The 21,391-nt window shown below is 41.3% G+C and overlaps 1 protein-coding gene across 6 annotated transcripts; it reads left to right on the top strand.

Annotated features, from left to right (window-relative positions):
- The first annotated feature begins 31 nt into the window (after positions 1–31).
- Positions 32–21,169, top strand: GSKIP (GSK3B interacting protein). Of its 6 annotated transcripts, none has more exons than XM_082733233.1 (5): positions 37–123; positions 9,952–10,012; positions 11,163–11,315; positions 15,854–16,112; positions 19,385–21,093. In XM_082733233.1, exons 4-5 carry the CDS (start codon positions 15,855–15,857, stop codon positions 19,538–19,540), a joined length of 414 nt encoding a protein of 137 aa, XP_082589359.1. In that variant the 5' UTR covers positions 37–123; positions 9,952–10,012; positions 11,163–11,315; position 15,854; the 3' UTR covers positions 19,541–21,093. The 6 variants fall into 6 exon arrangements, with proteins under 6 accessions (XP_082589362.1, XP_082589359.1, XP_082589361.1 ...); XM_082733234.1 differs by lacking the exon at positions 37–123 and adding an exon at positions 372–478; XM_082733235.1 differs by lacking the exon at positions 11,163–11,315.
- Positions 21,170–21,391: the final 222 nt, after the last annotated feature.

Raw genomic sequence — 21,391 nt, 5'->3', positions numbered from 1 at the left:
TGAAGGGAGCGGTTCCGGCTCCGAGGGGGGCGGGGCGGCGCGAGGGCGGGAGGCGGGACGGCGCCGCGAGTCGGCTCCAGACGCTTCGGGAGGGAGGAAGAGGAGGACGCCGGGCGCTCGGAGGTGAGCGGTCGCCGGGGAGGCAGCGGGCGGGTGGCCGCCGAGAGGGGCTCGGGCGAGGCCCGGGGGTCCTGCGAACGGGACGCGGCGCGGCGGGCGGGACCGTGGGGGGCGACGGCGGAAGGGGCCCGGTGCCCGGGTTGACAGGGGTCTGGGGGCGCGCCTGGCCTGGGCCGTCCGGTTACCTGGGACCCCGACCCCGGAAACGGGCGCTCGGAGCGCCATGGGCCCCGGGCGAGGGGCTGCAGCGTCTCTCGGTCCTTCGCGCCGCCGCGCGCCCGCTCCCCCTAGTCTCCCCCGCCCCGGGTATTGACCGGTGCCCATTGTCAGCAAGTTCCTCGTCCCCCGCGTCTTTCAGGTATTGTTTCCAAAGCTTCATCTCCGTCCTGTTTGCCTAGCGGCTTGCAGTTGGCAGAGCGCTTTCTTCGTGCCGGGTGCGCTGCACCGGGCCCCGGGAAACTTGAGTTGTGGAGGCATCCGTGGGCAGGACCGCTTTCCCTGCTCGATGCCGGCGGCTCCGGACCCCGCGGAAACCTGCGCGAAGTACTTGTGCTGCCCTGGGAATCTGCGCCACCGGATTCCTGCCTTTTAGAGGGCAGCTCCTGCGGAGGCCGAGCCGCCCTTTAACTTGGTCAGCCCCGAAAGGCCTGCGCGCTTGTGTGTGGTGTCCTGGAGGCCAGATGCCCGGGGTTAGAATCCCGACGAGCCGAGCTGGAGTAGGGGGCGAGCCTAAGCAGTGCACCGGTGCCGAAGGTTTACTTAGGGATGGGGAGTTAAGACGACGGGTTTCAGGAGATTTTATTGCTTCGAGGGTAACTTCCACCGGCACAGCCCGGAAATGTTGACCGATGGCGAAAGCTCCGGTTCCCCTATTCCACAGCCACTTTCGCATTTGAGACCCAGCGTGCTCTCTGGTGTGTGTAGTTGCTTTGATCGTGGGTCCCCTCGTTCTTCGTGTGTCCTAAGCATTCTCGGGTCACTTCAGTTCCCTTGCTCTTGGTTCATTCAGACATGTTTGTTAGGGGCCCATTCAATGAAGGTGAGACCACAGTGTGTGATGTGGAAAAGGTAGAAAAGAAGTCCCGGAGTTTATGTTCTACGGTGAAAGGGCCATTATTTTATTCAGTAAATATTTATTTGTTGCCTGCTATGGTGCCAGAGACTGTTCTCGGTGCTGGGGATAGAGCAATGAACAGATGAGGATCCTGGCCTCATGGAGCTTCTATTTTATTGAAGGGAAGAGAAGCAAACAATAATTAAATATATTGTGGACCCTGCGCTGGTAAGTGCTATAGGAAAAAAAGAAAAGCGATATAAAGATAATGGAGAGGGAAGAGATTGCCACTTGTATACAGAGGGGTTAGCAGAAGGCCTGGAGAACACTGGGGACCAAGGGGTGTTGTTTTCCATGGTGGGGGAAAGCAAGGGCAAGGCCCTGTGGCAAGGGCTTGCTTGGTGAGTTCAGGGAGCACCAGGGGGGGCATGAAATAAAGAGAAGGAGGAGCTGTGGGGGCTTGGGTGGAGACAGGTCCTAAAGGGCCCTATAAGGACTTTGGCCTTTTACTCTGGGTAGGTGAAGGGGTTCGGGGAAGAAGGGACACAGTCTGGCCTTAGCTTCTATGGGATCATGTTAACTGCGGTGTGGAGGTGGGAGGACCTAAGGAGAAAAGGTCAGAGCAGTTAGAAATTATTGCCGGAATCCAGGCAGCCGAAGGCAGTACCTTAGACTAGAGTAGTCAGAGTCAAGGTAGTAAGAAGCAGTTAGATTCTAGATATATTTTGAAGATGGTAAGTAAGACATGTTTATGAATAATAATTACATTTGCCATAAAAGGAGTATAACAAAGTGATGGAAAGGTGGAATCTCATTTGGCAGGTTGTTCCAGTAGGCCTTGTGAGGTTTGAACCAGACTTTTGACAAACAGATACAATTGACTTCTTCTTTCAAGTCCAAATGTTAAGTGATTTTCTTTGGAAGAGAGGATTGCATTCAGCCTGTCCATGGAATGCCTGAAATTTCAAATATCAGGAAAGGAAAATAAAAATCAGAAGATTTTTTAATAAACATGCTCCCTTTGAGTGTTACCGGTGTTGCCTTGTATGTTTTATGCTCTCTAGGAGAAAGCATAATTGTTAGGCTTAGAACCTAGCATTATTATCCTTTTAGCTCAAATAGGGTATGAACTCAGCCTAAATCACAGTGCTATTTTTGTTTTAGCAGAGTACCTTCACAAAATGTTAACACCTAGTGTTAAGTGAGGAAGGTGAAGAAACATTGTCAACCAAACACTCAGGTGCCAGCTTTTTAAGAATTCTGTAAAAGGCTTTGAAGTGACAGGTTAGAGGCTACAGACCAGAGCTATGCGCATCCTTCAGAGAAATCCATGTTAACGTGTGAAACAAAAGTGGATGACATGCTGTTGGCCTTTTGATACTTGCACTTGAGGTAACAAGAATATGATGTTAGGGCTCCCACATTGCATGGTTCTGGAAGCAGTACAAGACGGCAGCAGCCACAGGACTTTACGTGATATAAAAAGCACCAGACTCAGAGTTAAATGGCTTGAGTTTCAGAGTCTGCTCTTCTTTAACCATCTTTTTAATATATAACAATAAACAGATATTTCTTGAGCTTAGCACCATGCTAAGCACGTTCCATATGTACTTGTGGTATCCCATTAGGTGATTCTGTGGTTGGCTTCATTTTAGAAAGGAATGTGTGACCAGAGAGACTCAAGTATCTTTTTTTTTTTTTTTTTAAGATTTTATTTATCAGAGAGAGAGGGTGAGAGCGAGCACAGGCAGACAGAATGGCAGACAGAGGCAGAGGGAGAAGCAGGCTCCCTGCCAAGCAAGGAGCCCGATGTGGGACTCGATCCCAGGACGCTGGGATCATGACCTGAGCCGAAGGCAGCTGCTTAACCAACTGAGCCACCCAGGTGTCCCGAGACTCAAGTATCTTGCCCCAAGGCCCAGAGTGGGTCACAGAGCTGAGATTCTTGGCGGTGTTTGAAACCCTTTAACCACCGCACCTACAGGCTGGCCACTTCTTGTTCTTATTGAGAGGATTTTCCAGACTGTGATACAGGATACAAATAAAAGTCATCCGGATTAAGATACTGCATTCTAGCCCTCTGCTGACTGTTGGGATGTCACCTGTAAAGTCAGATTCTCATAGTGAAAATTGGAAATCTGTATACTGCTCTTGAAATCATTTTATTTTGCCTCTCTTCTATTTTTTAAGATTTTATGTATTTGAGAGAGAGAGAGAAAAAGCACGAGTCTGGGGGGAGGGGTGCAGAGGGAGAAGGAGAAGCAGACTCCCCACCAAGCAGGGAACCTTATACAGGCCTCCATCCCAGGACCAGATTGTGACCTAAGCCAAAGGCAGATTCTTAATAGACTGAGGCATCCAGGTGCCCCTGTTTCTATTCTTTTGTCATACATATATATAAGCATTGTCTTCGAGAACAAATCTACAGTATTTTTTCAGCTCTTTTGATGCAGTAAATTTGTGATGAAACACAACAAAGTCTATTAAATCAAGTAGAGAATGAAGAACTCCGTGATAAATACCTTGGTAATCAGTTCATCAATCCTCCAAAACACTAACAGCACAAAAATCATACCCACAGGTGAAGTAAGAGTTGGTTCCTGAGGTGTCTGGTTGGCTCACTCTGTTAAGCATCTGCCTTTGGCCCCGGTGTTGATCTGCAGTCCTGGGGTGGAGTCCTACATGGGGCTCACTGATTGGTGAGGAGTCTGCTTCTCCCTCTCCTTCTGCCTCTTTCCCCGGCTTGTGTTCCGGATCTCTCTCTCTCTCTCTCTCTCTCAAGTAAATAAATAAAAAAATCTTTTAAAAAAAAGGGGGGGGGCTGATTCCTAAATAATTGATGTATGATGGTACCACAGCGTTCTGGAAATGTTCTATGAGGTGATGCAGTCTGCCAGAATAACTAATAGCACCCAGAAGATATTCCAGTTTTGTTAAGGTGCTGGCAATGGCATATTCCTCAGATCCTGGTAGGGGGCCAATTTAGAGTCAAAATGGAAAGCAAATAGGTTTTCTATTTTATATCTCTTTAAATATTGATTTGTCTTATTTTACGTGTAATGTATTTATATTAAAAATATCGTACCCAATCCTCTGTGTAACCTAGAGGATTACATGGAAACAAAAAACTTAAAACCTGGAGGGTTTTTTTTAAGCATTCAGTTTTTTTCTTAGAATCTCATTTACAGTTTCTGGTTTTGAGGGAAGGGTTGTTCACAGAGGTGCAGTATTGCTGCTTATCTACACTTTACAAGCCTTCTCAGATTAATACTGTCTTTATGCTTCTTCACTATTAGCGCCCTCTGTAATTGATTTGTTATTACTTGGTCATGTATATGTGTCTTTGTCATTGTTGGAAGTAGGGTGCAGAGTAATTTTATGTATAAGTGTATAAATTGAAAAAAATACACCATTTTTATTTGAATTACAAATACTGTATATTTGTAATAAATGATAATTCTGATTTTAAGTTTTAAAATTTTGATATAGCCTAGGTGGCTCAGTCAGTTAAGCATCTGTCTTCGGCTTAGGTCATGATCTCAGGGTCCCAGGGTGGAGCCCTGTATCAGGCTCCCTACTCGTTGGGGAGCCTGCTTCTCCTCTCTCTTTGCCTCTTCCCCACACCCCCAGCTCATTCTCTCTTGTTCTGTCTCTCTCAAATAAAGTCTTTTTTTTATTTTTTAATAAATAAATAAAATTAGTTTCAAAATACAGAATTTCATAATTACATAATTTCAAAAGAGCTACTGAAAACAGATTAAATATATGTTAACAGAAAATAAAGATTAAACTAGCTTTAGCTTTGGCCAATTTCTAAATGTTGCTAATTATAATTAATCAACTTGATTCATCTTTACTTTCAGAACTCTTGTTTGAGAAGCAGATAAATTCAGACCTCTCATTCCACTTGAAACTGAAGCTGCTTTAACTATCTCAATAGCTTGGCTTCTTTAAGAAGAATGTTCTCTTTCTATACCTTGTACTTTCCAGTATATCACATTTTCTTTTTTTTTTTTAAGATATTATTTATTTATTGGGCGCCTGGGTGGCTCAGTTGGTTGGACGACTGCATTCAGCTCGGGTCATGATCCTGGAGTTCCAGGATCGAGTCCCACATCAGACTCCCAGCTCCATGGGAAGTCTGCTTCTCCCTCTGACCTTCTCCTCACTCATGTTCTCTCTCACTGTCTCTCTCTCAAATAAATAAATAAAATCTTAAAAAAAAAAAAAAGATATTATTTATTTATCGACAGAGATCACAAGTAGGCAGAGAGGCAGGCAGAGAGAGAGGAAAGGAAACAGACTCCCTGCTGAGCAGAGAGCCAGATGCAGGGCTTGACCCCAGGACCCTGGGATCATGACCTGAGCCAAAGGCAGAGGCTTTAACCCACTGAGCCGCCTAAGTGCCCCGAGAATATCACATTTTCAAAAGACTCTTCTTGTTTTATTGCAAACATAGTACATTTTCTTTTTGCCATAGAAGAGTTAGAAAATTAAAGAAAAAAAGTTAGAATATAAACAAGAGGGAATAAAAGACTTAGTAATCAATATCTTGATAACCAGTTTCATGAATCCTCCAAAAACACTGACTACAGCCCCTAAATCATACCAAGAGTTGGAGTAAGAGCTATTAATAATTACCTTAACTTTTTACAAAAACATCATACTAACTGAAGTGGGAAGAAGTATAGAGACTTAGATCTAACTCAGTATTAACCTGCTACCCTTCTACTAGCTTCTACCTCTGCTCATTAACGTCATACCCCCAGACCCAATGCCTGGAATTTTAAGCTTTTTGAGTTAATTTCTTAGGGAAGAGCAGTACTTCTTTTACTTTTCACTCAAATATTTTTATCAGAGGCAAGGGAAAACCCCAGCGGTGTAGAGGCATAACCTGAAGAGGGCATGCCTTAACACCTCCATTTGCTTTAAAATTGCCATAATGGGCCATTAGCCCATTACTGGAGGAACTAGTAAGGTGGTAAAGCTGATCCAGAGTAATAGGGGAGAGGAGTAGTACCTTGGCTGCCTTGGTCAGTGGAGTATGCAACTCTTGATCTAAGGGTGGTGAGTTTAAAAGTAATATGGGAGAGCCCAAATATCACTGAAAGAAAAACTGATGAAATAAAATAAGATTGCAAAGTTAGCTCAAAACTGGTCACTGGGATGTGCACTCCTGGCAAAAACTGAGGGACAGGGCCCAGATTTACCCTTTCACCTAAAACAATAAGAAAGTGGGCAAAAATACATGGGGAGAAAAAGCCTTTAAGACTTTGAGCATCGGACTGAAGGACACTGATCTCTGAGAGACAAGGTACAAATGAGGTAAGCCTGTTGCCTGAGCTTATTCCCCGGAGAAAATTTGCAGGCATGGCACTGGGAGAAGAAACCCAGGTAGAGTGCAGTAACCCCCCTGAGTTGAATATATGGAGCTAGGAGTTCAGGAAGCCCAAGTCAGCTAAGACAGAGCACTAGAAATTAGAGAGCTTCACAGAAAGCAAGAGCTATAGAAAGATAGAGAAGATCCTCCTACAGCCTGCAGCCAAATACTGATCAACACATAGGTGTGAGGAAACTACCCCAAAAAATTAGAGGAATTTTCAGAGCTCAAACAGGGATGTTCCTGTTCCTGTCACCAAAAATAGAAAACCCTGATAATCCATAGGACATCAGAATAATCAGAATGGTCAGGGCACCTGGGTGGCCTAGTGGGTTAAGCCTCTGCCTTCAGCTCAGGTCATGATCCTAGGGTCCTGGGATCGAGCCCTGCATCAGGCTCTCTGCTCAGCAGGGGGCCTGCTCCCCTCCTCTCTCTCTGCCTGCCTCTCTGCCTACTTGTGATTTCTGTCTGTCAAATAAATAAAATCTTTAAAAAAAAAAAGGAAGAAGAATCAGAATGGTCTTTGACTCCGTAGTGGGTCAAAATTAACCAGAAACTAAATGTAGCTTTGATACTACCTTAAAAAGTCTAAAAGCAAGACCCAAAAAGATCAAGCTGTTTCCAGATAGCTATATCCCAGAAGAATGCTCAGTGATACTTAGATACTTAGAGGAATATTAAAATAGCCAGGACTGTACCTGGGGGAGGGGGGAACCCCACACACACACATTGTCTGGCATCCGACCAAAAATCACCAGGCATACAAAGCAGCAGTATACCTTCCACAGTAGCAAAAACCTGTAAATTGTAAAGTAACCATGAAATTAGTAGACAAGGACATTAAAACGTCATTTCCTGTGTTGAAAAATCTTGAGAAAAGACTGAGCAAATTAAGTAGAGATGTGGAAAATGTGTTTTTTAAAAAGAAGAGATGACACTGTAGAAGATTAGTAAATTTGAAGACATAGCACTAGAAGCTATTCAAAGTGAAACACAAAGAGAAGGGAGATTAAAAACATGAAGAAGGACAGGGTGCCTGGGTGGCTCAGCCATTAAGCATCTGCCTTGGGCTCAGGTCATGATCCCAGGGTCCTGGGATCGAGCCCTGCATTGGGCTTCCTGCTCCGTAGGAAGCCTGCTTCTCCCTCTCCTACTCCCCCTGCTTGTGTTCCCTCTCTCACTGTCTCTCTCTCTCTCTCAAATAAATAAAATCTTTAAAAAAAAAAGAAAAAGGGAGTAGGACAACTTCATTTAGACTAATATTCATGAAATTTGAGTCCCCAAAGAGAGGAGGGATAGATCAATATTTGAAGAAACAATGGCAAAAAAATTTCCAATTTTGTTAAAAATTATAAAAACCCAAAGATGTAAGAGACTCCATGAACCCCAAGCAAAAGCAATCAGGAAAACTACATCCAGAGGAACAAAGATAAGAATGACATCAGATTTCTTTTTTTTTTTTTTTTAAGATTTTATTTATTTATTTGACAGACAGAGATCACAAGTAGGCAGAGAGGCAGGCAGAGAGAGAGAGAGAGAGGAGGAAGCAGGCTCCCTGCTGAGCAGAGAGCCCGATGCGGGACTCGATCCCAGGACCCTGAGATCATGACCTGAGCCGAAGGCAGCGGCTTAACCCACTGAGCCACCCAGGCGCCCCTGACATCAGATTTCTAATGGGAAATAAAGTAAGCAAAATAGTATTAGAGAGACAACTTTAAAATCTTGAAGGGGGAGGGGGGAACTGTCAACCCAGGACTCTATACCCAGCAAAAATATCTTTCAGAACTGAAGGTGAAAGGAAGACTTCTTTAGATATTCACAGGCTGAAAGAATTCATTAACAGCAGACCTGTACTGTAGGAAATGTTAAAGGAAGTACATCAGGCAGAGGAATATGATAGCAATCATAGATGTAAATGTAAATAAACACAAAGGAACACAGGCACCAGAAATAGTAATTATATGGTTAAATATAAAATACTTTTTTTTTAATATTTCTTTTTTAAAGATTTTATTTTTCAGAGAGAGGAAACACAAGTAGGGGGCGCAGCAGGCAGAGAGAGAGGCAGGCTCCCTGCTGAGGAAGGAACCCAATGAGGTACTCAGTCTCTGGACCCTGGGATCATAACGTGAATAAAAGCCAGTCGCTTAACCAACTAAGCCACTAGGCATCCCCAAATACTTCTTTCATATTACCTAAATCACTGAAAGATTGTTTAAAACAAAAGTTGTTACAAAGTTTTTAACATGTAGAAGTAAAATATGACAAAAATAGCAAAAAGGCTATATAGTATACTCTTGTAAGGTTCTTATGCTGTACATAAGGGCTTTAATACCAATTAAGGTTGAAGGTAAACTGTGATAAACTAAAGATGTATAGTATGAACTAAAGTAACCAATAAAAACATGCAACAAAAAGTTCATAAGCCACCAAAGGGTATAAAATAGAACTCTAAGAAGTGGTCAGTCCAAAAGTAGGCAGAAAAATAAGGAAACGGGAAGAGAATACAGATGGCACAAGTAGAAAACAGCAAAATTGATAGTAACCACATCAATAATTATAGTAGTCATATTAAGTATAAGTGGTCTAAACCCTATGATTAAAAGGTAGAGAGTAGATAGTAACCACGTCAATAATTATAGTAGTCATATTTTTTTTTTAAAGATTTTATTTATTTATCAGAGAGAGAGAGGGAGAGAGCGAGCACAGGCAGACAGAATGGCAGGCAGAGGCAGAGGGAGAAGCAGGCTCCCCGCCAAGCAAGGAGCCCGATGTGGGACTCGATCCCAGGACGCTGGGATCATGACCTGAGCTGAAGGCAGCTGCTTAACCAACTGAGCCACCCAGGCGTCCCAATTATAGTAGTCATATTAAATATAAGTGGTCTAAACACTACATTAAAAAGCAGAGATTGCCAGATTGGATAAAAAAAGGCAGGACCAAACTATATGCTGCCTAAAGGAAACCCACTTTAGATATGAAGATTGTTGCTGTTAACCATTTACAAAGAAGTTGAAAGAGGCTATTCTATCCAAAGCAAATTCTCCTGTCTGAGTTAGCAGTACACTTCAGACTGGGCCATCTGTATCCTTCCTCTCCTAACATTGTCCTTGCATTCGACTAGTTAGTTAGGCTAGTCTACTTAGAATTCCTGCCACACCCCATGCAGACTCTTCCTTAAAATGCTCTGTTCCCTGTGGAGAATTCTTCACAACTCTTGAGTCCTTTTTGCTTTATCCATAACTTCACCTGTGCTCATTCAAAACCAGTTTTGACTGACCTGTTCCATGAGTCAAAGTGAAGCCCCATCATAATTGACAATTACGTCATAGATCACAGAATGTCAGAGCTCTAGCGAACAGTAAAGAATTTACTGTCTATTCCCCTTATTTTATAGGTGAGAAAACCATGAGTCCAGTGAGGTTACATGGCCAGCCCAGGTTCATACAAGTTCAGTGGTAAGTTTGTAGTAGGACCAAGACATATTGCTTTCTCTAATTACCTGCCACTCACAATTAAGTACATTTCTTAGGTTTTAATTATGATGCATGTGCATAATGTTAATATTTACATACGTATTTCTTGTGCTTGCCTTATTTCCCAAATTAAGCTATAATACCAGTAGACATCTTTTTTTTTTTTTTTTTTTTTTTTAAGATTTCTTTATTTCAGAGAGAGAGTACAAGGGAGAGGGAGAAAGCAACTCATGCATACTCCCCATTGAATGCAGAACCCAATGCACGGCTCAATCTCAGGACCCCGAGATCATGACCTGAGCCGAAATCAAGAGTCAGATATTCAACAAACTGAGTCACCCAGGTGTCCCGCCCCCCCCCCCCCCGTAGACACCTTTATTTAGTATCCTAATGCTTAGAGAAATGCTGGATATATAGGTGCACAGTGGGATATATTTGATAATTATGATATATGATAATAAAGTTAGAGTCTAAATTGACCAGATCACAAAACATAAGAAGTAATTCATTACTTTTTACCATTTAAAACAAGATGGTTAATTCCCCTCCATAGAGTATCTAAGATTCAAAATGTTTTTTATAGGGGTGCCTGGATGGCTCAGTTGTTTGTGCTTCCTGCCTTTGGCTTAGGTCATGATCTTGGGGTCCTGGAATCGAGAGCCACCTCAGGCTCCCTGCTCAATGGGGGGCCTGCTTCGCCCTCTGCCCTTCCCCACCTCTCTCCTCTCCTCTCCTTCTCCCTGTCTCAAGTAAATGAAATCTTTCAAAAGAAATTTTTCTTCTAACATGTATTTCCAAATCTTGCTGTTCCTATATAAAATAAGTTTAATTTAGTATCTTTATATCTACTGGATTTTTTTTTTCAACTGTAATAAAAACTCATTTCCTTATCATAGTACCCACAAGTATCCACAAACATGTATACCCATGCTGTCTGATACAGGAGCCATTACCTATTTAAACTTAGATGAATGAAAAATTAAATGAAATTTGAGTTTCAGTTCCTCAGTCACTCTAACCAGGAGCTGGTAGCTACTGTCTTGGATAGCACTAATAAATAATGTTTCCATCATTGCACAAAGTTCTGTTGGTCTAGAATTTGTTACATAATGATAAATTGTTTTTCCTGCAGAAAGGGAAACCAAGGATTTTTACCAGATTCATACTGATGAGAGAGCCATCTGGTAACCAGACTCTAATGTGTCAAGAGTAATTCTAGTAGTGTCCCTTCACCGAGATGGGCGCCCATTTCCTCAGCCTCTCTGGTCCAGGCCTCCACAGTCAGGTATACAAGATAATACATTGAGAAATAAAAGAAAATAAGTTTATAGTTCATATTTTATCTTCTGTTTAAATTCATATTTATGTGTTTTTAATATTTTAATTGTAGACTATGTATGTGAATAAATATATCATGAGGTACCTGCTCACAGTATCTTTAGTTACTGGGATGCATTATCAGAAATGTAGAAACGATTTCTTTAGTGTCCCATTGATAAAGCCACTCCGTTGCTCTGTGGTCTACTGCCGTAGCTCTAGCACTGTCCCCACCAGCTGCCTTTGTGTTTGGTGGTGCCTTCATGGTTCTGTGTTCAATCTCCTCAAGAGAGGATCTCAGTGCACAGGACCCCGAGATCATGGGGTCACTTTAGGACCTTGGACGGGTGTATTCTAGATTGCCCAGGTCGGCCCAATGCAAGCACAAGGGTCCTTGTAAAAGGGGGTGTCCATGTCAAGAGTCAGAATAAAAAAAAAAAAAAGGTGTTTCCACAGAACCAGAGAGTGTAGTGATGTGCTTTGAAGGTGGGGAGGTAAGGGACCATGAGCCAAGGATTGAATTATGGTTACAGCCGGCTTCTAGAAGCTAGCAAAGGCAAAGAAACAGATTCTCCTCTGAAGGCTCCAGAAGTAATGCAGCCTGCTCCTGCCTGGATTCTCGATTTTTTTTTTTTTTTAACTCCAGAATGATAAGGAAATGAATTCATGTTGTTTTGAGCCACTGGGCTCATGGTCATTTGTTACAGCAGCAGTAGGAAACTAAGATTCACGTACTAATACTCACATTCCGCAACACTTTGATTAAGCACGTTCAGCACGACAGGCACAAAAATATCAGAGCTCCATTTTTCAGATCTCTTATAAAGCTGTTGAAGAGCTAGATCAGTCACTACTTTTCATTTGGGGTAGAGGCTTCTGAATCAATTAGGATGCTTTCAGTTGCCAGTAAAAGAATGGGGATTTGTTGGATTCAATAACTGAAAAATGTGAAAGTTAGGCAGCCATCGGGAGTCTGGCTCCGTTTCCCTGTGAAACTCTTGGCTCTGTTCTTTCCCACCATCAGGATCATCCTTGGACTAGTTTCCCCATCTCAGGATGGCTTACAGAACAACTGGGGCTCTATGTTCAAACTTCTGTGGCCTGGGGGGACTGGGAAGAATTCATGGGTTGAGGACGACAGTCTTGAGCCAGGACCGGGGTCAATCTCACTCAGGTGATTCCGTTATTTTACTTAGTAAGGAACGAGGGCATTATGACTCCCTCAGAAAATCTGGGTGCTATTAGGAAAGCAAAAGGGTATTGATAATAATCAAGAGCCTGTTATAATGGATAAAAGATAAATCATAGATCTTGAAGTAATAACGAGTGAAAAATATTATTAATTTGCGTAGTGCTTTAATACTGAAATACATCCTTTTCCTGTGTATGTATCATCGCCAGAAGCTCTGAATGTCTTTTTTCAATGTATCATGTAAAGACTTTGTTTTTTATTTTTTTGAGAAAGAGCAAGTGAACAAGGCATGGGTGGCCACAGGGGACGGGGGAGGAGAAGCCCAAACAGCCTCCATGCCCCGCACAGAGCCCGATACAGGGCTGGATCTCACAACCCTGAGGTCAGGACCTGAGCCAGAATCAAGAGACAGACGCTCAACTGATTGCACCACCCAGGTGCCCCAAGACATTTTAGAAAAAATCTAAAAGTTTGCAGTTAGGAAAGTTGTTTCTTTTTTGCCCGTTGGTGCTAATTATTACATAGCAACAGCTTGATGACCTACTTTCCTGACCTGTGAGGGTTTCTTCCGTTCTGATGTCGGATTCCTCGTCTTTCTCCATCATTAAGGTCCTAATTGCAGTGAATTAGACTTCTACCTTAAAAGCTTGTCAACAAACTTTCTCATATAAATATCTTTTTTATGTAATGATTATTATTTCTGATATCCATAATTGAGGTTCTTTTTTTTTTTTTAAAGATTTTACTTATTTATTTGACAGAGAGAGATCACAAATAGATAGAGAGGCAGGCAGAGAGAGAGAGAGGGAAGCAGGCTCCCTGCTGAGCAGAGAGCCCTATGCGGGCCTCGATCCCAGGACCCTGAGATCATGACCTGAGCTGAAGGCAGCGGCCTAACCCACTGAGCCACCCAGGGACCCCATAATTGAGGTTCTTGATCACTTAAGGAAAATCAAAGATGTTCACTATTCATGCTGTTAAGAGACTTATAAATGGACAGTTCCATTTCAAAATCTTTAAAACTGACTCTAAAAAAATTAAAATGGGCTCTTTTTTTATACATAAAATCATGTATAATATTAAGGTACATAATGATGATTTTTTAGAGTAAGGTAGAAATTTTTAGAAAAACAGGTGTTTTCACTTTCATATATATAAGTCAGTATGAGGTTCCAGTTATCTGACAGATGCTCCAGCCATAATTGATAAATTTGTAATCAACTTGCCAGTAGTGAGTGACTCATTCTGTTAAGTAGCATGGAAGACAAGGTAAAGGAGCCTTAAAACATATCCTTAGTTGGAATAGGATTGAAGGAATATATTACTAGTACATTTGCTATGCAGTTTTTTGAAATGGCTTGATATAGTTTATCATTGAACTGCCTTGAGCAAATAGTTTGTCTTTAATGATGGCAAATGATGTGCAGCTACAGGAACTCTAACTCCTAAAGATTTTTGTGAATAATTCTAGAGCAGCGTCTACACAGTAGAATTCTCTAAATTCTAAAAATACGCAGCAAAATCTCCCAGAGATTTTGATTCACTTCTCTGAGGTGGGGTCAGTGGCCAAGGTAAAAATCACTAATGTAGAGGATTTTTAGTTTTACAAATAGAGCACAAGTCAGAAACTGTAGAAAAAGAGATGGAATTTTTAATTTAATGTAATTAATTTAATTTAAGAGAAATTATATAAATGCTCATACCAAGTTGAAGAGTCCTACTACATTCAGGACAATGGATGCTTAATCCAGTTCAAAGAAAAGAAATCTTAATTTTGAAAGCCTGCAGCTAAAAAGAAACCGTATTTTCTTCTGAAAAAGCCTCCATTCCAGTGCAATTTGACATTCATTAACTTTTCTCATTCATACATTTTGAATTTTAACAGTATTCACTGCTACCCCAGTTACAGAAGAGAAGTTAGAACTCCATAGCAACCTGGCAGGAATGTTGGATTGAGTTAGCCTGAAAAATAATGTTTTTCAAATTATAATATTTGGATCAGTTCAGAGAAGTGGTAAAAACATGAGTTAGTCATTCAATAAATGGTGTTAGGCCATCCATTTCAAAATTAAATCTACACAAACTAAATTCCAGGTGGATCAGAAAGTTAACTATACAGGGAATAAGAACTCAGAAGATAAGAGGTTTTTAAAATGTAATCAATCACGGGTTGCCTGGGTGGCTCAGTGGGTTAAAGCCTCTGCCTTCAGCTCAGGTCATGATCCCAGAGTCCTGGGATCAAGCCCCACATCAGGCTCTCTGCTTCGCAGGGAGCCTGCTTCCTCCTCTCTCTCTCTCTGCATGCCTCTCTGCCTATTTGTGATCTCTCTCTGTCAAATAAATAAATAAAAATCTTTTTAATAAATAAAAATAAAATGTAATCAATCATAGAGTGGGGAAGGCCTTCGTAAGCAAAACCTCAAATCCAGAAGTCATAAAAGGAGCTACTGAGAAGTCATGTACTATAGGTAAAGGTTTGAATTCTGATTTAATGATCTGAGTTCAATTCTGCTTCTGTTTTTTACAGTTCTATGATCTTGGAACTACGAATACCCTATAAATATCAAAAAGATGTTTAATCAAAGAAATCCATGTTCAGACAGTGAGGCATCATTCTTTACCTCTCAAATTGGCAAAGATTAACAAGGATTGTAAAGAGAGTAATGACAAAGTGTAGTCGCTCATATTTCTATTTATGGAGGATAAATCAGTACAGCCTTTTTTTGAAGGTGAATCAGCAGTATCTGTTGAAAGTTAAAATGAGCATACACTTTGACTCAGCAATTCCAATTTTAAATATTTATCCTAGAAAAAACAATTACACGTTAAAAAGAAGTATGAGGATGTCTGGGTGGCTCCGTCAGTTAAGCATCTGCTTTCAGCTCAGTCATGATCCTAGGGTCCTAGGATCAAGTCCCCACGTCGGGCTCTCTGCCCAGCAGGGAGTCTCCTCTCCCTCTCCCTCTGCCTGCAGCTCCCCCTGCTTGTGCTCTCTGTCAGATCAGTAAAATTCTTTTTAAAAAATGAAGTATGTACTAAGATTTTTACTGAGGCATTGTTGATAATAGCCGAAAACTAATATTCTGAATTAGTATCACTGTGGGAATTAACCTTTGGGGGAGGAATGGAAAATACAGATCTTTTTTTGAAAATCTGTACACATCTGTGAAAAACAACTGAAATGGTTGAAACAGTATTTTTTGTAAAAGTTGCTAGCAAGTTAATGTTTTCTATTAAGGCATAGCTCCTTTTAATCAATAATGTTTGGAATGTCTCTTTATAAGCATGTTTTCTATCCGTCCACTCCTTCACAGAATGGAAGCAGACTGTAATCCCATGGAGCTGAGCAGTATGTCTGGGTTTGAAGAAGATGCAGATCTTAATGGTTTTGAAGAAACTGATATGAAAGACATGAAGCTAGAAGCCGAAGCAGTTGTGAATGACGTCCTCTTTGCTGTTAACAACATGTTTGTCTCAAAAAACCTGCGCTGTGCCGATGATGTGGCCTATATCAATGTGGAAACGAGAGAGAGGAACAGATACTGCCTGGAGCTCACTGAAGCAGGGCTAAGGGTAAGTTGCTTTTCTTTTTAGAAGGAAAAAAAAATTGTTTTATTGCTCTCTCTACCACTTTAGGGGGTGGGGGACAGGAAGCATGTTGACTGAGAGCGCAGTTAACTGAGAACGCAACACTCAGCAGCTCCAAAACTTTTTTTAAGATTTATTTATTTATTTTTAGAGAGAAAGAGCAGGGGTTGGGGGTGCAGAGACTGAGCACAGAGCCTGACACAGGGCTCAATCTCAAAACCCTGAGATCACGACCTGAGCCAAAACCAAGAGGCAGACACTCATCTGACTACACCATCCAGGCACGCCAGCCCCAAGATTTTTATAAGGAGAACTTTTTTCCCTAGGAATTCTTATTAATTCTAACATCTTTTAGTCAACATAGGGAAATTATATCTTTTGAAAAAGAAAAAACTCGATTTGCAGTGTTATTTTGTTTTGATCATCACCCCCCAAATGAATTTCTTGATTATAGCTAAATATGTCTCCTAAAATTAGGTATTCTGTGTGCTGGGTGAGTTTTGCAATAATTGTGTGGAGAGGATCTTTTCCCATCTCTTATAAAATGTGTCTCCTACTAAGACAGCACCCCGGACTGCACTGTTCTCTAGCTGTTGGTCAGAACGAAGTCACAGCAGAATTCTCCGCCTCCACATTTGCAAGAGTGTCTTTTCCTACTAGGCAGAGTCACCTCTCTGTGCCCTTTGAACCAGAATCCTCACTTGGGAATAGTAGAAAGCCCTACCCAAGAGACGCTTATCATTTAAAACAACAAAACTCAATAATCTCAGCGTTGTAGGCTTGAGCCCCGCTTTGGGTGTAGTGATTGCTTGAAAATAAAATCTTTGGGATGCCTGAGTAGCTCAGTTTGTTAAGCCACTGCCTTCAGCTCAGGTCAAGATCCCAAGGGTCCTGGTCAGGTCCCATGTCAGGCTCCTTGCTCAGCGGGGAGCCTGCTTCACTCTCTGCCTCTGCCTGCCACTCGGCCTGCTTGTGCTCGCTCACTCGCTCGCTCTCTCACTCACACACACAAAGTGTTAGAAGAAAATAAAATCTTTAAAAAATATTAAATAAGATGACAAGACTCGCTGTTAGGAAAACTTTTGATCTCAACAAAGGAATAGATGTTAGAAATCCCAAAACTTAGTTTTGACTTTAATACTTACCAGTCTTGATCAAAGGTCTCTGACGTTTCTGTTTTCTATACCTAGGAGTAGGCCCACGACGTTGTGCCATATCATAAGGGAAGGGGCAAGGCCTAAGCAAGTAAGAATGTCATACAATATTAAACAATGCACAGACATCTTTTTATTTCACTAGATTCACTTTGCTTAAAATTACACGAACCATGTGTCCTGTGTATTCATTGACAGGCAGTCACCGCCACTGAGGTAGCTTGCAAGGCGGAGGCAAGCCCCTTCAGTATTTCCAGTCCCCTTGTAACTGCCACATCCGTAGTCCTTAGCTTTGGGAATAGTAGCTGGATGAACTAATCTTTGTTCTCTCCTTCCTAAATCCCTAAACTTGTGCTAAAAACATGTACTCTGTAGAAGTAGATCTTAAGCAGAAATAGGCAAATCAAAAGTAGAGATAAATGACCCTGCATATATTAATTCCGTCTTGCATTGGTTAATTCTGAGATGATTGTGAGAAAGCAGGGTTCCAATCAGAGTCAGAAGCCTAACATGGGAATTGGAGTGATCTTGGGTAAGTCATTCAAACTCTTGAGTCCCTGCTTCTTTATCTCTAGCCTAAAGATTGTGGGGGAGGACGGGAGAAAGAAAGAAAACTGAAAAGGATTTGGGGAAAGCTGATATGAATAGTTTGCAGAAACATCTAGATCCCTTAAAAACCTGGCCTGTAGGTATCCAGTATTTGTTTGTGCAGTCTTATTCAGTTAACTTTTATTGAACAACTATCCTGGGTCAGGAATTGGAAATCGAACCATGATCCCTGTCCAGGAGGAGACTGCATACTAGCAGGGAAAAGAGGGGCAGATAGAATTGGAATGCGCAAAGAAAGTGTGGCGGCACAGCGTGATTCTGAAGAGGAGTGACTCGTGGTCCTGATTCATCTACCTCTGCTTGTCATTTAAAACAAAACAACAGGGGCACCTGGGTGGCTCAGTGGGATAAGCCTCTGCTTTCAGCTCAGGTCAAGATCTCGGCTTGGGGTCCTGGGATCGAGCCCTGCATTGGGCTCTCTGCTCAGCAGGGACCCTGCTTCCCCCCACCCCTCTCTGCCTGCCTCTCTGCCTACTTGTGATCTCTGTTGTCTGTGAAATGAATGAATGAATGAATATTTATATAAGAAAATAAGTTAAAACAACACCATTTCTTTTTTTTTTTTTTTTAAGATTTTATTTTTAACCATTTGACACAGAGAGAGAGATCACAAGTAGGGAGAAGGGGAAGCAGGGTCCCTGCTGAGCAGAGAGCCCAATGCGGGGCTCGATCCCAGGACCCCGAGATGAGCCAAAGGCAGAGGCCTAACCCACTGAGCCACCCAGGTGCCCCAAAACAACACCATTTCTAACCAACTTGCATCTTCGTAGATAGGTGGCTTGGTTGGATGTCATTAAAAAATGAGAGTTTACATAGGGAGTGCACTAGCTTTAGTCAAATCAACAAAAAACTAAACTGATATTGCCCTAACGCTGTGCAGGTGAACCAGGAGAGATCTTGTTGGGGACAAAAGCTTTCACTGTGTATAAAGAAAACACACACACACAGACACACACACACAAACAGCAGCATGCCCTTTACTCTCAGAGTTGAGCATTTCTTTCCTTGTCAGTTAAGTGTTTTGTTAGTAATGTAAAATTAGTAATGTAACTAATTGTAAAGCAGGATTGAAACTATAAACTGTTTTTAGAACTGTTTATGAAAGAGTTCAAAAAATGAAAAAAATATGGACTGATAATATATTTTCTGTTCTGGTGCCTTGTTACAATTGATCCTCAATAGGTATGGGATTAAACAGAAGCGTGCCTCAGTCTATGAAAAAGAAATACTGGTTTTTGTGGCTTTTTACATTCCTTCTGACATTCCTTTTTGGTAAGGAGTAGGTAAACTGAACCTTTTACATGTTGAGGAAAAAATGACAAGGCATTTTGCTGGTGGTGTTCTGTATGTTTCCGATTGCTTAGAAAAGTGCATAGTTGAACTGTTGATTGAGAAACCGTGTCATTAAGGAATGGCTCCAGTAAACCGGAGGTTTTTGCTTTCTGTACCAAGTTAAATCTAGTTGTTTGATTCACTGTTGCATTTATCTTGTAGGTGGTAGGTTATGCTTTTGACCAAGTGGATGATCACTTACACACTCCTTATCATGAAACGGTCTACTCGCTGCTGGACACGCTCAGCCCTGCCTACCGGGAAGCATTTGGAAACGCACTCCTTCAAAGACTGGAAGCTTTGAAGAGGGATGGATAGTGGTGACTACGCTTTTTCCTTCTAGAGGGGGCTGCTGCTGGTACAACATGTTGACATAAAGCTTGAAATACTCGCATATGGTCATAGTAGAAAATGCAGCTTTGGTTTTATGTCCGTTTCTCGCTTCAAGTTTAGGCTTCTGACTCAGAACATTACTGATGATTGAATTGTCTGTCTTAGTTTTGGATTCATGAAGGGAATCCCAAGGCCATTGCTGTGACACTGTCATGAAGACACTCAGATTTCTTCATATAGTATCTGCATTTCAGAAACCTAATCAGTATTTCATTCTGCTATTATAGGACTTTGAGGCTGCCAGCACTCTCTCTTACATAGGAAATTCTAGATTTGCACAGTAATATACAGGAATTAAAATGACCTAACTTCAAACTTGGATTCAGCTTGCTAAATCAGGGGTTTACTACTAGCTTGGACTGACTTTGTAGTAATTATTTTGCTACTAGCCTTATTGGAAACAAATTATCGACTAGTTTCCCCTGCACAAATTTTGAAATTCACTGCTACACTGAATCTATTTATATTACTAATATGGACTGATAAAGATGAATTAATTCTATATATTACTTAGCTAGTATTAAATGGAAAACAGGTACTGACATAATAGTTCTGTATTCCTCGTTTGCAACAGCCAGCCAACTAAGAGGACAAACCGTTAGCAAATGAATGTAATAATTACTTGTTTCCAAGATATTTAAGCACATAAGCAAATATAGAAACAGGCTCCATTTTTCCTAACGAAAAGCATCTTCAGTGTGTGTGTGTGATTTAAGAGGAAGACAATTCTGATTTCCTAGAAAACAATATTTTGGCCTGTGTTGATTCTTATTATGAATGTTTGTTTACATAATGTACAGTATATATTCAGAAAGTATTTTTGCTTCAATGTTTCCTTTCTATGATGTGCTTTGGTATTCCCATAGTGACCCTCCTTCCCCAACAGATGCACAGTGTTCTGTCTCGATGCTCACTCTGCAATGTAATATGCATGCATTGTATGGGTTTGAAACCAAAGGATGAATGAAGCATTCAGAGACTTAATATTTGAAAAAGGGAGACTCTGTTTTTATATTTTATTACAGGTACTAATATTTATAACAATGAATTGTACCATGCTGCTACATGTTTTCAAGTACATATTGAATACTGAAGATTGGGGAGTCAATTTTTTAGTAGTAATCTAAAGCAGCAACTGTAGAAATGTTGAAGTAAAATTCAGCATCGAGACACACCTTCATAATTTGTCATTTGCAGACATTTTTTAATCATTATTAAGTAACAGGTACTTCTAGGCTCTGAAGATCATGTAGACCAGATTGAGGTTGGGTTTGGGTCAGTATTCGCCGTCGGAGCTCATCGGGATGCTTTAACTATGTTCGGTAAATGCATGTCCATTCACAGCTTTATTTTCAGATGCTAACTGTTTGGGCAGTGAAGTCAACCTGCAGGTCAGATTTTCTCACGCTTAATCTCAGGCGAAATAAATGTAAAGGATATTTGTAAAGTTTGAATAAAATTCTGTTGACTCATTTCGAGTTAAGTATGAAGAAAAGTGATTGTATGTTCAAAAATTGACATTGTTCATTCTGTGATAAATGACTGGTTCCAGGAGTTTCCACGTCCATTTTTTAATTCCGTGCAGTTACATTTTGCTGTGAAGGGATCTGCTCTTTCTACCATTACAAAAGAGGAGCAGGGAGAGAAGACATTAATAAAATTGTACAGACACTAAAACTTCCATTTCATCTACCTTGTTTAAAGAATTTAATCATAAATTAAACCTTGGTTTCAGCTCCAAAAGAAAAGGGGAAAAAAGGAAAAGCCTCTAAACAA

The sequence above is a fragment of the Mustela nivalis genome (genome assembly GCF_964662115.1).
Source record: "Mustela nivalis genome assembly, chromosome: 6".
In the NCBI taxonomy this organism is placed as follows: Eukaryota; Metazoa; Chordata; class Mammalia; order Carnivora; family Mustelidae; genus Mustela; species Mustela nivalis.
The sequence above is the reverse complement of the archived record's forward strand: the minus strand, read 5'-3'. Positions and strand labels throughout refer to the sequence as shown.